Source organism: Erythrolamprus reginae, chromosome 3, assembly GCF_031021105.1.
Source record: "Erythrolamprus reginae isolate rEryReg1 chromosome 3, rEryReg1.hap1, whole genome shotgun sequence".
NCBI classification, from domain to species: Eukaryota; Metazoa; Chordata; class Lepidosauria; order Squamata; family Dipsadidae; genus Erythrolamprus; species Erythrolamprus reginae.
Window position 1 is genome coordinate 26364705 of NC_091952.1, and position 15531 is coordinate 26380235.

General features: G+C 37.4%; 1 protein-coding gene across 1 annotated transcript; it reads right to left on the reverse strand.

The window, feature by feature from the left end:
* Positions 1-2083: 2083 nt before the first annotated feature.
* Positions 2084-13153, reverse strand: RNF114 (ring finger protein 114). The gene is made up of 6 exons (XM_070744634.1): positions 12896-13153; positions 10422-10572; positions 8243-8349; positions 7449-7563; positions 6372-6479; positions 2084-6022 (listed from the first exon to the last, which is right to left on the reverse strand). The coding sequence occupies exons 1-6, from the start codon at positions 13027-13029 to the stop codon at positions 5957-5959; spliced, it is 681 nt and encodes a 226-aa protein (XP_070600735.1). The 5' UTR covers positions 13030-13153; the 3' UTR covers positions 2084-5956.
* Positions 13154-15531: the final 2378 nt, after the last annotated feature.

Here is a 15531-nt window from a genome sequence, read left to right on the forward strand (position 1 = left end):
AGGAGGCCAAGAGCAGCAACAGCCTGAACCCAGTTCAAGTTTATTTTAATTCTCTCTCTCTCTGGCAGCAAAGTAATATTCTTTCCTTTTGGTATTTATAGCGGACAAAACTCACTAAAAAAGGAGAACAGATGTCTGACAGGCAGGACTGCAACAAAAGCAATCCATTTGTGCAAGTGCCACAGCCAAGCCCTAGGCAGCTGTATTGAAAGGGAAACAAACCTTAGCTAAAACCTGGAAAGTTTGCCCATTTTCAGGCAGTTTTAAATTTAACTCAAAGCGTTTAGCACCCTTGCCAAATGCTGAAAGCCACAAGCAAGGGGTTTTTTTTCTCCCTAGGGCAGAGGTGAGAAAACCTTTGGCTCTCTCAACCCATTTCTTAAGTCACCCACAAACTCTAACGTCAAACATGGCTGGGGTAGCTGTCAAATTTATGGCAACGTATTTTCTTCATTGATGTTTAACAATATTGGAGGAGATAATAGTGCCAAGACTCTGATAAGCTTAGAATCCCTTATTAAAAGCTGCTCAATCCATTAAGTAGTGAAAAGCTAGAAATTGTAGCCTCATTTCCAGGGATGCCACTTCCATGTCATCTTGATACCTTGGCATTGCCCAAATAATTTTTTAAAAATTGCTTCAAGGGATAAAGATTGTTTACCTGACTCCAGCCCAATCATGTTTGGACCGGGACTCACTGCTCACAGTCATTCATGCCCTCATCACCTCGAGGTTCGACTACTGTAATGCTCTCTACATGGGGCTACCTTTGAAAAGTGTTCGGAAACTTCAGATCGTGCAGAATGCAGCTGCGAGAGCAGTCATGGGCTTACCTAGGTATGCCCATGTTTCACCATCACTCCGCAGTCTGCCTTGGCTGCCGATCAATTTCTGGTCACAATTCAAAGTGTTGGTTATGACCTTTAAAGCCCTTCATGGCATTGGACCAGAATATCTCCGAGACCGCCTTCTGCCGCACGAATCCCAGCGACCGATTAGGTCCCACAGAGTGGGCCTTCTTCGGGTCCCGTCAACTAAACAATGTCGGTTGGCGGGCCCCAGGGGAAGAGCCTTCTCTGTGGTGGCCCCGGCCCTCTGGAACCAACTCCCCCCAGAGATTAGAACTGCCCCTACTCTCCTTGCCTTCCGAAAGCTCCTTAAAACCCACCTTTGTCGTCAGGCATGGGGGAACTGAGACATCTCCCCCGGGCATATACAATTTATGAATGGTATGTTTGTATGTATGTTTGTTTAGCAATGGGGTTTTAAAATATTTTAAACTACAATTTAGATTTGTGATGAATTGTTTTATTTTGCTGTGAGCCGCCCCGAGTCTGCGGAGAGGGGCGGCATACAAATCTAAATAATAAATAAAATAAATAAATAAATGTGAGAACAGTAGTAGAATGGCATGCGTTTGATCTTGTAACCTCAATTCTTCACATAGCAGGATCACTGCTTGCAGCTCAGTAGTTCCCAAGTATGAAATTTACCCCCAACCCACTATTTTCATTTTTTATTAGATATAGACAGGTATACACCTGTATATACAGATATACATCTGTATATCTCCTTCAGCAGTAAAATAGCATTCCCTCCTCCAGTCTTTCTCTGCAATAGCTCACTACAAAGGCAAAAGAATAGCAACAGGTCCAAAGTAATCCCAACAGGTGGACTTGAACATGAGTCTTAAGTACCATATCATACTAGATTACTGAATGTCATTGTGGCTTCTGAACTTATACTAACTTGGGCTGAATAAAAGCATTTGGTATAGAAACAGAATAAAAGGAAAAAAATCAAGAAAGGATGATTAAAATATTTATCAGCATGATCCATAATGTAGGACTGACTGCAGCTGTGGTTAAATGTCTTTTTGGGACATCTATTTTATTAAACAAATTGAACAAACACAATGCTAAGAAGACAACAACCATAACACACAAAATACCATACAACTGACAACTACAATTCTTGAGAATTGCAACTCAGAACTCTTCTGTCCAGATGTTAATATATTTTAAATATGACAATGGAATAAGAGACAGGTTCAAAAAATGGCAACCATAGAAGAAGAAAAAACTTGTGGTATCTTAATATTTTTATTGTCATGGTATGTGATGAACACTGTTTATTGCAATAAATGCCATTTTTATATAAATTACACAAATAGGCCTTAACATCATGGAGTAAATCCAGAGGCAGGTTTCAATTATTATTGCACTTTCTCTTCTTCCGCTAATCTTCTGCATTGGTGCTCTAGAATGCCTCCAGATTCAGAACACAAAGGGTGAAGGAGCTGCCTATACCAATGGAATGGATACATCAATGCTCATCAAATTTCAGTCCGGGCATCTCCTTTTGCCACTTGCTTACTGGAAGATGGGAATCTAATCTGAACATCATAAATGTCCTGGAAATTTGAAGGGTTGTGGCTATAAAATCAGACACACATTGAAATATGAACAATACAGCCAAGTTCCAATTATGAATTATGCTAAATGAGAAGCCTGGCCAGTTCTTTCTAGCAGTTATAGAATGTGCAATTAAGCAGTACAATTTCTCATTAAAAGTTGATGAATGTACTTCTCCCAAATAACTTCAGTGAAGGTAAAACACTATCTAGGAATGCCTGTGATATTCTATCATTGTACAACAATATCTCCATAGGCCTACACTCTTCATGGAGCCTCAATTTCCCATTAAACAGAGGAAAAGAATATGAGGAAACTTCAATCTTGGGGATGATTAGATGGGTTGGTAGTGATGCTATTATTATTACTGAGGGTGGATTTAACCTTGAGAAAGTTTGAAAACGTCTTCCACTAGAAAGGAAGTTTCCACCCAACATTTGTACATAGGGATTTTTTTTGGTAGAACTTGATGTTGTTACCTAGTTTGGATAATAAGGTGTCTGCCCAAAAACCAACCAAGCTCAGAGAGCACCAAGGACTCTCCGTTTCAGCTCTGAGCTACATACATTCTTTTTGTTATTTACTGTCCATTTCTGAATAGGGAGACAAATTTCAGAACCTTTACTTTCTACAGAATTGGAAAAGACAACAGGAAGTACAATAGGGATGATGTGGTGAAACAAAGAATGACAAAGGGAGAATAATTTTAATAGCCAGCATTTCCCAGTCACATGATGCCACATTCTTTCAGATTTGTCAGATTCCTCCAAACAATTAACTTTGTGGATTCTTGGAGAGAACACTTGCAGTTCTCAAGAGACAAAAAAAAAATCCACCTAGGAAAAATAACTGAACTCTACAAAAGCCCTGCCATCCATTTTTCCATCTGTTTTGGAAGACCATTTCCTAGAAAGCCCTGTTAAAACCAATTAGCTTGAACCATTGCTCACAAAATTGCATCCCTCTCAACCTTGTGGCATTTTCCCAATGAGAGGCTGAGAAAAGTGTTGTGTGTGAGCATAGTTTCTGCAGAAAATGATACGTCACTCCATATCCTTAATGCATCCGTTAGTTCAGGTATGAATTCAATGAATTGTTCTGCTGAAGTCTAGGTTTCATCCATACCAACAATCTAACTTATGCTGATCCACTTTGCAGCTGCACTGTGGAATGCATATAAGTGGGGCAATGCTGAAATAGATTTAGTTTAAAATAATTGATTAATTCAACCCCATTATATGCCAGCATCACTTCACAGTAAACAGAAGAGATAGGGCAAAAACTGGGAGAATGCAATTTACTATTCAGTTTATTAATCTAGTTCAAATGACAGCTTTGGAATTTCTATAACAAGGAACAAAACTTCTGTACATTTTATCAACTAAATCAATTTATTTAAAAGACAAATCTGAACTTCTAAAATTCTTGTTAAAACACTAGAAGTGCACTTAGAATGGGGGAGGGGGTACTTTCAAGCATTAGGATACCTTGTGTCTTGTGAATTCAGCAAGTGACTGGCAGAAACATTTCTACTTGTTAGAATACTGAAAGGCAATGGCCTGGGGCCAAGGAGCTCACATGCATGCAGAAGGCACTTTGGAGCATCTATATGTGGTCATTTTCCCCTTCTGGTTCCTTCAGGGGTCATTCCAAGATGGGTAGGAGTGCACAAAGGTCAGCTGTTGGAAGAGGTAACTTGAAGAAGGCCAATGATAACCCAGGCACTCTTTATTTCTTGGTCTACTTCATCAGAACAATCACTAAATGATCCAGTGGAAATTCCCCAAATCCTCGCCACCAAAGACTTATTAGTCAGTGCTGAAGCATAAATTAAACAATTCTGTCCAGAAGGCAGCATGAGCAATTGGCAGTTAAATCAAGACACCCATGCCAGATATGCTATGTCATCACTGGCTCTAGGCCAACAACTAAATTTAAAGGAATCATCTTCCAGAAGGACTTTCTCACATAGACATTTAAACTTCAGATCAATACCACATGAATCCTCAGCCAAATGTGTACGAATCAATCTTTTCCTGGCCAATGTACACTCAAGGTCAGCATCACATCTACTTAGTGCAAAAAGCTGCCATTGAATGCATTTAATTATGTAACAAAAGCATCCATTATCTACCTCAGGTCTTATAGTATTTGCCTCTTGTGGGCATTGTAATTTCAGAACATGTCTTGCTTGTGCCACCCTAAAATTAAAATTTTAAATTACTGGGGACTAATCTCCGAACGCTGTAATACATTCAAAAGTAATCACCATGTCCGAGAAAATCTTGTAAGTCACTTCACCACAGCAATCTTATTTCCATTTATTAGTACTCTCAGTAAACACGATGGAGTAGAAATCCACCTGCAACTTCTCTGTAGACAGTGAAGAAGTATGTACACACATTTTGTCTTAAGACCAGGACTCCCAGGTGTATATATAGTCAGTCTAACTCCATTGTAAAGACACAGATCTTTACAAATACTTTCATTTCCTACTGAAAACATACATATCAGGACTAGTTGATATTATCCCTGTTTGCCAGATTTGGCCTCAATCAACACTTGAGCAAAATAAAATCAATCATCTTCAAAAATTCAAGACCAGAATCAGAACTGGAAATAACCTGTATGACAAGAATTCGTAGCAGCCTCTGAATTCAGGATGTAGCAATTTGTATGGCATGATTTGTTAAGTAAATGAAATATCCATGGTCTGCATGGAAGCCTCACTTATGAACGAACAAATTTCTGCATTAGACAGAAGCAGAGTTTTCACAAAACATAAGAGGCTTTAATATTTGTTATACCTAAAGAACCAGATGTTAAAGTCTGTACCATTGTTGCTATCAGATTGTTCTGAATTCTAGGCATAGAGGTAGAAATATATAAAGATGTAGTCAGCTTTAGGAAGCTGGAAATGAAATATGAACTTGAATAATTCTTCAACCAGGAAGGATACAATGATCTCTTCATAGTCTCTATCTCAACTCTGTATAAATGTTCAGCGTCAAAATATATATTAAGATAAACACCGTCTTTAACAGGGGGGGAGGGATGGCTGTATTGCTGAAGGCTGATGCCAAATCTAGCTTTGTAAAAGTAGGTATCAGATTCCCAATTTATTAGAAATGAAATCCTGTATCTGGACTGAGGTCTGAATCTAATAACCAGAGTTTGCAATATTTAGGAAACCTGGGCTTCTGATGATCCATGTCAAACATTATAATACCACTAATTAAAATAAAGGTGCTAATACATTAGAAATATTTGTAGTCTTATGACTGCAAGCATTCAGATCTGAAACAGATATTTTTAAAAAAATATCCAGAAAGGAGTTTTTAAAAAACGAACCTTGGAGAAGATGAACTTCAACAGAAAGTCCATTAGAAAAAAAACAAAATTAGAAATATGAAGACAGGAATAAGAACCATGGGAGAGTCTTCAGCTTAAGTTTATGTGTGCCAAAGTATCTTGGAGGAAGTCATGTCTGTGATCTTTTCTCACCAATGGAAGCTAAGTATTAAGAATACTTCTTGCTTTTTTCATTGATCCCTCAAGGAGCGCAATAGGACTTGGGCCATCATATCATCTTCATCAGCATCATAATCCTAAATACAGAAGACATAAGTATGCATCACTGGACCAATTTTGCCTAATCCAGGGACAGATCACAGCTGCTCAAAGGAGGTTTGGCTGGAATAGCATGAAAGACAAACAAAAGAACAGATGCTTTACCTGAGCTTCTGTCATCAACTTGATATCTAAATAAAAGTTTAGAAAGACTCAGGGCCTAGCTCCCCAGCTGCTTTTTATACTGAATGAATTATGACAAGCCATATTTTTTTAAAAAGCAGTCTATTTTGAAATTCGTAGAACAAGACTAATCAGAAATTATTAAAAAATATTATGCTGCTCTAGGTTTTTGTACAATAGACGAATAACCCAATTATAACTTACCACAAACGTATCATATGAAAACTGATGGCGTCGCTGAAGATGTTCCATGAAGTTAGCACTTCTGTAGTGTGGATCTCCCCAGGGCATTGATACACAGATTGGGCAAACCTGGAAAAGTTGGCAAAAAATTACCCATCAGTTTTTGTAGTATCTCATTGCCATGCATTCTAAACCATGTCTATCAGCAAAGCGGCTATAGAAGTTCCTTAGATTAAAGGTTCTGTTCTTGAAAGTAGTGCTACATTCTCCCAATATTAATTCAACAACTACTCCTAAAATGGAGAAACAAATGTAGTCCAAAAGAAAATGAGCTTTCTAGAGTCCTCAAAAAATTCCCTTCCTGAACTGTAAATTTTATAGATTTCTCATTCATTTTCACCAGGCACAAATATATTATGAATGTCTTCTCTCATCTAATTGAATATCCCAAATAAGTATTTGGGTGGGCAATTTCCTAAATGATTCTTGAAATAAAGATCAACATATTTAGTAAATCATGTTGCTGCTTTGTCAATATATTTAGGGTTCTGAATTCCTTTTTCAAGAATTAAAATTTTGCTCTGAGATTATTAATCCCCTGTGTGAAAGGCTTCAAAAGTTTGAATATTTTCTATGTGGTTTAAAAAAAACAAGCCTTATCATTAAAAAGACAAACATAACTCTAGAAAGCCTTTGAGACAATACCATCATTTTCTCTAATGCATAATTTTTCCTAGGAAACTACACTCTGGTATTTGGCCTGTATATGACACGATTGGTGAAAGGTGTCATTAAAAAAAAAAAATCTGTTCTTTGATGTATGGGTTTTTAAGGGTGAAAACGGGCACCTTAAAAACTTACAAGGCTGCTCACTGCAATTCTGTCACTTAACCCCACCAAATCTTAAAATGTTGGCTTGATCTTTGCAAAATTTAAGGCAACTGTTTCACTTCTTAGAGTACCCCAAAGCAAAAAAGGTTGAACTTTTTAACACTAATGAACTTTAGGGAGCACAAATGTGATGCTGGGGGACCAAATGCAACCTGTGGATTCCTCATCACTGAACTAGACTATGCCAAGAAAAAAAACATCAATTACCACTCGCTTTGTATCGGTGCTGTGATAGCTTTTGCAGTGTTCTACGAGTCCTTCTTGGTCCAGGTTCTTTTCACTACAATAAGGGCAAGGAAATGTAAATCTGTTGGGGACACCCCTGCAGGAACACAGGAAAAAAAGGCCTTTACATTTTTTTAAAAAGGACATAAAACAAAATATTCAAGAACAATTGGTGAATACATCAAAAGCTTTTTCCACTGCTGTATAAGATTAGTGTTTTTTAGTTTGATCATAGCAACAGTTAACTTGTCTGAGAAAGAAGACTGATAGTAATTATGGTCAGAAGTCTTTCACAAGCAGCTTTATCGTTCTCCCACTCCCACATGTGAGCCTGATACAGAAAAAGCCTTAAAACTGAGCAATGGCTATATAAAATTTATCAAGTTGCTCACAAAAGCAATTAACTCATACCTTACATAGAATTCTGGATTACAGGTGTTAAAAATTAGAGAGTTTTTTGGAGTGACATTTTCAATATTAAACCTAAAGGTCTTGTATAAAACTTTCAAAGGAAAAAACAGCAAGTAGGCCATGAATTTCAAGGTAGCAAGTTTGGGAGGGAATTTTGGCCATAAATCAGAAATGCAATCATCAAACCACTTCCCATCTTTTGTTGCTATTCAAACGAAGAGTGGTTGGCAGTAAGGGTTCAGATGGGGAAAAAGAAGAAACAAATATCCCGTACAGCAGATTTCTCTCTAGTCATTTGTTCAAGATAAATACTAGCACACAATTTAAACTTTCTAAACAGGCATGCTGTAATTCACTAAGATTACCTGGTATTCAGCAATGGTTCTTTAGTCACAGCTTTAACACCTTCCATTATGTAATTCTGGTACTTCGAACAAGTAGCTGCATGACTTCGCAGTTTTGAGAGATTCATCTGTACAGAAAATATAACAAAGTAGTCACATTTTGATACATTTTTTTCACATATTTACACTACAAATATACCATTTTATTTTCTCAATAATAATACAATACATATTTTCTATTTCATTAATACAATCATTATATTTTATACCATTGAGGCTGCTTTGGGCATCCCTTAATTCCATTTTTTATTTCCTACATACCCCCTCTCTTCTTCCCCTTCTGTTCTTACATTCCTTTCACTCCTGTCTCTTTACATTCCTTTACTCTCTTATGTTCCTTAACTTAAACCTGAAGTATAACTTCAACTTATCTGATTTAAATTTGCACTGTAAAGGGATCTCAATAATAACGTAGCATGTTCTAAGTGAGTGTCAACAAAATTGTGGTACATGTTAATGTTTTAATGTTCTCCAGTTTTCATTATGTCTGCTTGCTATTAACACTTTTTTTCTTTAATTGGTATTGTTGTGTTGTTTCGTTTATGTATGTTTTTAAAGAATTTCAATAAAAAACTATTAAAAAATACTTCTGTGCCCAGAAAGCAGGAAATAACTCCCAAATCACATAATCCCCACTGAATTTTCCATATGTAATTTGCTTTAAAAATATTTAAGCAACTTTTGATCTATCAATTTTTTTCAGAGAATATTAATATTTACAAGTAAAAACTAAGATATTCACCGTATCTCAATATATTACCAATATTCAATGCCATATACTTACATTTATAACTTTAGAAATACAGGTATGTATAGGCATATTTCTAAAATTTGCATTAGACACTGAATCAATATTACTGATATCGTATATACAGTAGCTGGATAAGCTATGAATTTCCACAAAGTTCATAGATTAGGGTAGAGCATATTAAGTGTGACTCTGTTATTTCCTGAACTGAAATTTATTAACTGAACTTTTAATTGCAAAACTCTTTTTACAATGGTAGCTTCATGGAGTAAGATGTAATTCTAAACAGCCACAATAGTATCAACTTCTATCAGCTGCTTTGGAGGGAACACCCCCCCCCCCCCAAAAAAAAACAAAAACACCAGCATGTTTCTGGGCATCACAACTTGAAAAAGATTGTAACAAAAAGAAACAAGCTCAAAGATGGTAAAGAATCTGAAAATAAAGTCACACAAAGCAGGGATCTCCAAACTTGGCAACTTTTATACTTGTGGACTTCAACTCCTAGAATTCCATAGCCAGCTGAGGAATTCTGGGAGCTGAAGTCCACAAGCCTTAAAGATGCCAAGGCTGGAGACCCCTGCTATAAAGTGCAGTTAAAGAAATTGGGAAGAGCCAGCTAAGGCAATACAGTATAGGTCAGCAATCTTCAAGTACAGTATCTGAAAATTAGCTGACATCTAGAAAAGTAATGGACAGTCTCCATTGTCAAGAAGGCAGAACCAGAATTATGAGACAAAAAAATAAATCCAAGGGAGTTTGTTCATGCTACATATGAGAACAAACTTTTGACTGCATAAACTATTATTGGAAAAAAGCTGACATATTAAGTTTATTAATTTTCAATGAAGGTTTTCAAATAGAGCATTCTGTCAGAGATGCTGTAATTAAGTCAGGATTTGGATGAAATGTCTTCTAAGGTCATTTTCATGATTCTTCAAAAATGTCACATTGACATACATTTCATATTAAGTTATTAAAAAAAACATAGCTAAGGGCACATTAGACCAAAACTTTCTATGAGCATTTCATTTTAAAAAAAACAGTGAAAAGTGACATGAGGAGGATTTGCATATAGTTTCATCACTGTCACAGTGGTTTTGGCAAGGAACAACTGTGTGTTGTGGCAAGGTTTGTTAATTCTATCTTGTTTATATAACTGATTGGTCTTATGATATGCTCTGCAAATTATTATTTCCAATGCTTTAGTAGAGTGAATAGAAGAAATTAAGTCTCCTTTTGGAATTTCTTTCAAACATTTCCCCATCCCACAACCTTTTTTTGAATTTGTTAACAACAATAATTGCTTATCAAGACAGAGTATCAGTATATTTATTTGCATCTATATTCATTCTATGTAGGTAGCAATAAACACAGCTCAGTTTTTCATACTTTTTGATTGCAGCCATTGCAAGTAGCCTCTGTCATTTCAATTTGCTTTTCCAAGTCCAGAGCTCTGCTGCCATTAGACAGGGTACTGCGGCAAACTCCACAAACAGGCTTTTTAGGTTTAAGACATTCTTGAATGCATGGCGTGCAAAAGCTAACACAGAAAAAAAATTATATATGAATTTTATTGATTAAAAATGCAGGCATATACTAATTCCCTTCCACTCCCCCAATAAACTAAAATAATTGATAAGCATACTTCAACAATGTATCAATGCATTACAATATAATCTTAAATGGGGAAAAAAAAATCTTATACCAATTATTATTTTAAGAATCCAGAAAAGTTGCTAACAGTTTCATTAGTGAGAGTGGTATACGTAACTGTGTAGTGTGGACTGTAAGATAAAAATATGTTCAAAGGTGAAATTGTGTTACAAATAGTATTATACATAGAAAGAATTGAATCCTGTTTTTTAGCCATATTTTTAAACAAAATAGCTCAGCATAAACTTTATTAAGAATGCATATATCTAACAGGGTTTAAAGTAAAACTTCCATGCAGGTACTCCAATAAAGGTTATCTTCTAATCCTCTCAGTAACCAGGTTCAGAGACAATTACAAAGTCATAAGTGTTAAAACATTGCAAATGAATATAATAAAATAACCAGGTACGGAAAGGTAAAATACATGCCACAATCCCAGTATACCTAAAACACCTTACAACAAATTATAGGTGAGAGAAGAGAATGTTAAAGTCCTAAGTACCTAAGGTTATATCATTTGGATGTAATTTAGAAATTACCAATAAAGATGAAAGTTATCTTAGAAAATGTTTCTGTTGCAGAATTAGACAAAGTTCTGAGCAAAATATTAATGTATAGCTGATGATATTTGATAATATACAGCGTTCAAGTTGGGAAGGCCTGAAACAAGATGTAGTTTCCAACCTATCATGTCCAAAATATTTATGACCATGACCTTACTGTAGGCATATTAAGAAATAAACTGCATACAGGTGAAAGAAAAAACAGTACCTTACCTCAACTGGAAGCTGGTCATTACCAAAGCTGTAAAAATTGATGTCACCTTTTTAAAAGATTCACATCATAATCCTCTCAGGAATATACAAGGATGAACTTACAGGTAGCCCTCAATTTACAACAGTCCATTTAGTGACTAAAGTTACAACTGCACTGAAAAATATGACTTAGGACCGTTGTCTCCCAAGAGAGATGAATTGTATTTATCTTCCTGCAGATTTATTTGCTATATCTTTCCTTCCTATTGGCTAACAATGGCTAACGCTAACCCTAACTCTCAGCAAGATGTAAACAGAAAATAAGTAGTCTTCGGAGAGGGGCAGCACACAAATCTAATAAATAATAATAATAATAATAATAATAATTATTATTATTATTATTATTATTATTGAATGAATGGGTTTTGAAAGGCATAATGAACAGATAAACCAAAACATTTACACCTTCTCATATTTGATTAACTAACAGAAAGAAATGCCTCTCAACTTATTCAAGGGTTTTGTTCTCTAATCTATTTTTATCTTTTTTTAAAAAGGTGTCAATTATAGAATTTTAGGAGTGACCCAACGACCGAACCTCCTTCACTTTTAAAACTTTTGCACAGAAATTCTGGTTAAAAACAAAACATTACTGGCAGTGCTTAAGATCACATGAGCAAAAAACATCCCTCCTACCTAGCCACAAAGGCATCCCTTGGATTCTGCCCACAAAGTTCATTTCACTTTCGTTTTATGAAAATAAGTATTAGTCATAGCTCTGCCCCTGGCAACTAAACGGGCTGCAATTCTTGAAAGTTCAGGTGCTTTACAGTAAAGAGAGATAAATGGGCTGCAGTGAGTTAAAAGGTTGCAAGCTGATTATTTTCTGACCCAAGTTGATAAAAAGAAGAAAAAAGCTAAACATAGGAGGAGCGCCCAAACCAAAACCAAAACCATCCGGTTAGAAAAACGTAGAGGTTCAATAGATTCAGTGTAAAATTGCTCTGGGCTTTTAAGGGGCTTTTTATAATACTTGCCGCCCCACCCCCCCGCCTAGCTCTTCCTAGACCAGGAGCAGGCAAAGTTGGCTCGTTTATGACTTGTGGACTTCAACTCCCAGAATTCCTCGGCGAATCATGCTAGTTCAGGAATTCTGGGAGTTGAAGTCCACATGTCATAGAAGAGCCAATTTTGCTTACCCTTGTCCTAGACCGGTGAACTTCCACCAACCCCAGCCAGCAAGCCTAAAATGCTAAAGGTGGGGACTGAAGTCCATGTATTGGGAGAATACTAGGCCGGGGTAAAGTTTTTCCACCCATTTTGTCCCTCCCACAAGCGAGTTTCCCCGACTCAACCTCCTTTCCGACCCGCCACTCTCCCGTTGCCATGGTTACCCAGCTATCTCACACGACCTCTCTTGAGGCGGCCTGGCTCCCGCCTACTCTCCGTACTCACATATGACCGCAAGGCGCTCGCACCGGGCTTTCAAATACCTCCAGGCACACCGGGCAAGTGAAGCGGGAAAGAGGGTCCACTCGCTCTCCGGTCGCACCCTCCGGCAACCGAGCACCGGCCCCGGCCAGCGCCATCTTCCCCGAAGGACTTCCGCGAAGCCACTCTGGCAGCCTCACATAAGAACTGCCGCGAAACCACAGACGACGACGGCGGCCTAAAAGGGCCGCTCTAGTTCGGCCACGCCCATTACGCCCGACGGCGGGGAGAAAAGTGCGCAGGCGCGGGCAAAGGAGAGCGTTTCAGGTCGAGGCGGAGGTTGGGGAGAGCGAAGCGCAGGTGGTTAGAAATCAAGGCAGGCTAAAAACTGGGGATGGGATATCGAAGTGGGTCACGTGATATAGAGACGCGAACCCTGTAAGATCGAATGGACTGAGGACCTAAACTCGATTCAGTGAGCTGCTCCGTGTGACTGTGTCATACATGTGCGTGTAGGCATAATACACCGTATTACAAAAAGCCCCTTAAAAACCAGAGCAATTGCACATTGATCTTCCACGTTTTTCTAACTGGATGGTCCAGTTTTGGGTTTTGCTCCTTCTCCTATGTTTAACTTTTTTTTCTTTTTATCAACTTGGGTCATAAAATAATCAGCTGTTCAGCATTTTAACTCATTGCAGCCCATTTATCTCTCTAGATATGATTGAAAAGCACCCGAATTTTCATTGTATTTATTTATTTTGCCATGTTTATGTAGTGTATATTAAGAGCTGTTGCAATGAAATTTCATTTTAATGTATGCCAATTAGTGTTCGTTCAAAATGACAGTGTTATTCTAAGTCTTCTGTATTAGCAAGACTAGTTCGTTCAACAAACCATGATAAACTTTAGTGGGATGCCAGCAAAATTCAACCCACTTAATAAATAGGGTCCTTGATTAAGCAAGAGGCAAACAGAAAATGAGACCAACAACTCTCAGGACTGTGTCTCTATGTCGGAGGAGGTAGGTACTAGTAGAACCCCTGAACCTATGGGCTACAGGTTGTAAGTCAAGCAAGGAGCCATTCAAGAGTTACAACCTGGATCAGAATCTGCAGACCACTAATCACAGGTGTTGAGGTCGAGCTAAGGCTCACTTGTATGATGAACAAAGCAGGTGGAAAAACTACCCCAGCCACATATTCTCCCATTGCATTGGACCTCTTTCCCCATCTAGCTCGTTGGGATTGGTGGAAGTTCAGCATGTCTAGAAAGAAGTATATAGGGGACAAGAGTAAAAGCCCCTTTAAAAATGTAACAAGTGTTCACAGTATTAAAATGCTAAAATGGACTTGCCTCTCTTTGATGTTCTTAGAAATTATCTAAATATTCATCATTTGTCTTTGGCCTCAGGTAACACAGCACTTAAAATATCCAAAAGGGTGGTTGGATGTTTTCTTGGTATTGTGGTCTCTGCTCCCTTATTGGCAACAAGTAGTACTTGTCCTGCTACAGTATCAACTTAAGAGATGGATAATGTGTTAATATTTTACTTATGTTGTTACTCATGTGTACTTTGAAGTATTTTGTGCAGAATGGTCATATCAATCTGTCAGTTGATCTAAGAATTACATCTTCTGTACGTATGATGCAAGAAGATAATGTAAACATTAAAGGTGGCATTGCCTCTCACATTTTTCATTTATGTAACAGAATTTTGATTGCACTGAAACAAATATGTCTCCCCCCCCCCAGGTTCAGCTGTTGCCTCTGAACTATTATGGATAAACTTAAGAGATTGAAATCTAGGTTGATAAACCATCATTTAATTCCTTCATATTGTCCTTACCATCTGCAGATCTCAAATACTTTCTGCCTGTATGAAATTCACAGAAATTACGGTCAATCAATCATTGCTCAAATGGCCAGATGCAAGGAACATCAGTATTACTCTATCAAGCTGGCCTTTCATTGAATATTTCCAGTGCTTTTAAGAATCAAACAGTCCCCCTTCCACATTCTTATGCCCATGTTTCCCCGAAAATAAGACCCTGTCATATATTTTGAACCCTGGAATAAGCACTTGGCTTTGCCATACACTCAAAAGCCCAATTGGGGCCCAAACGTCTTATTTTGGGGGAAACAGGCTATATTGTCCACATGTATTTGTGATTTGTAAAATAATTCTTTTGACAGAACAGTTGCAAAGATAAACTTTTTAAGACCATTATTAAAGGCACTGAGGAATGTAAAAAGCATTGTATTCACAATGATTCCGGAACAGGACTGAAGAGAGGATGGCATTCTAATCAGTGCTGCAGAGTGCATTCCCTATCAGCAGAATTGCATTTGAGAATTTCTCCCTTTCACAAATACAAGGTTACAGTACCTTAAAAATACCACATGCATACAACTATATTATTGCTTATGTGTATTTTTCTCTTAATTTGTACAACCTTCAACTTTAATTCAGACTGGTTTCACACAGTTATGTAAATATCATTGGATAGCGATAGTGATTCAACACTATCTCTTATCATAAGTGCAAATTGATATTTTTAAAAACCCTAACAAAATAGGGATTCTGGCACAAACCTGTATTTTCACGGTGACATCTCATCAGATGGATGCACATAAATACCTTGCACTGTAATATCACA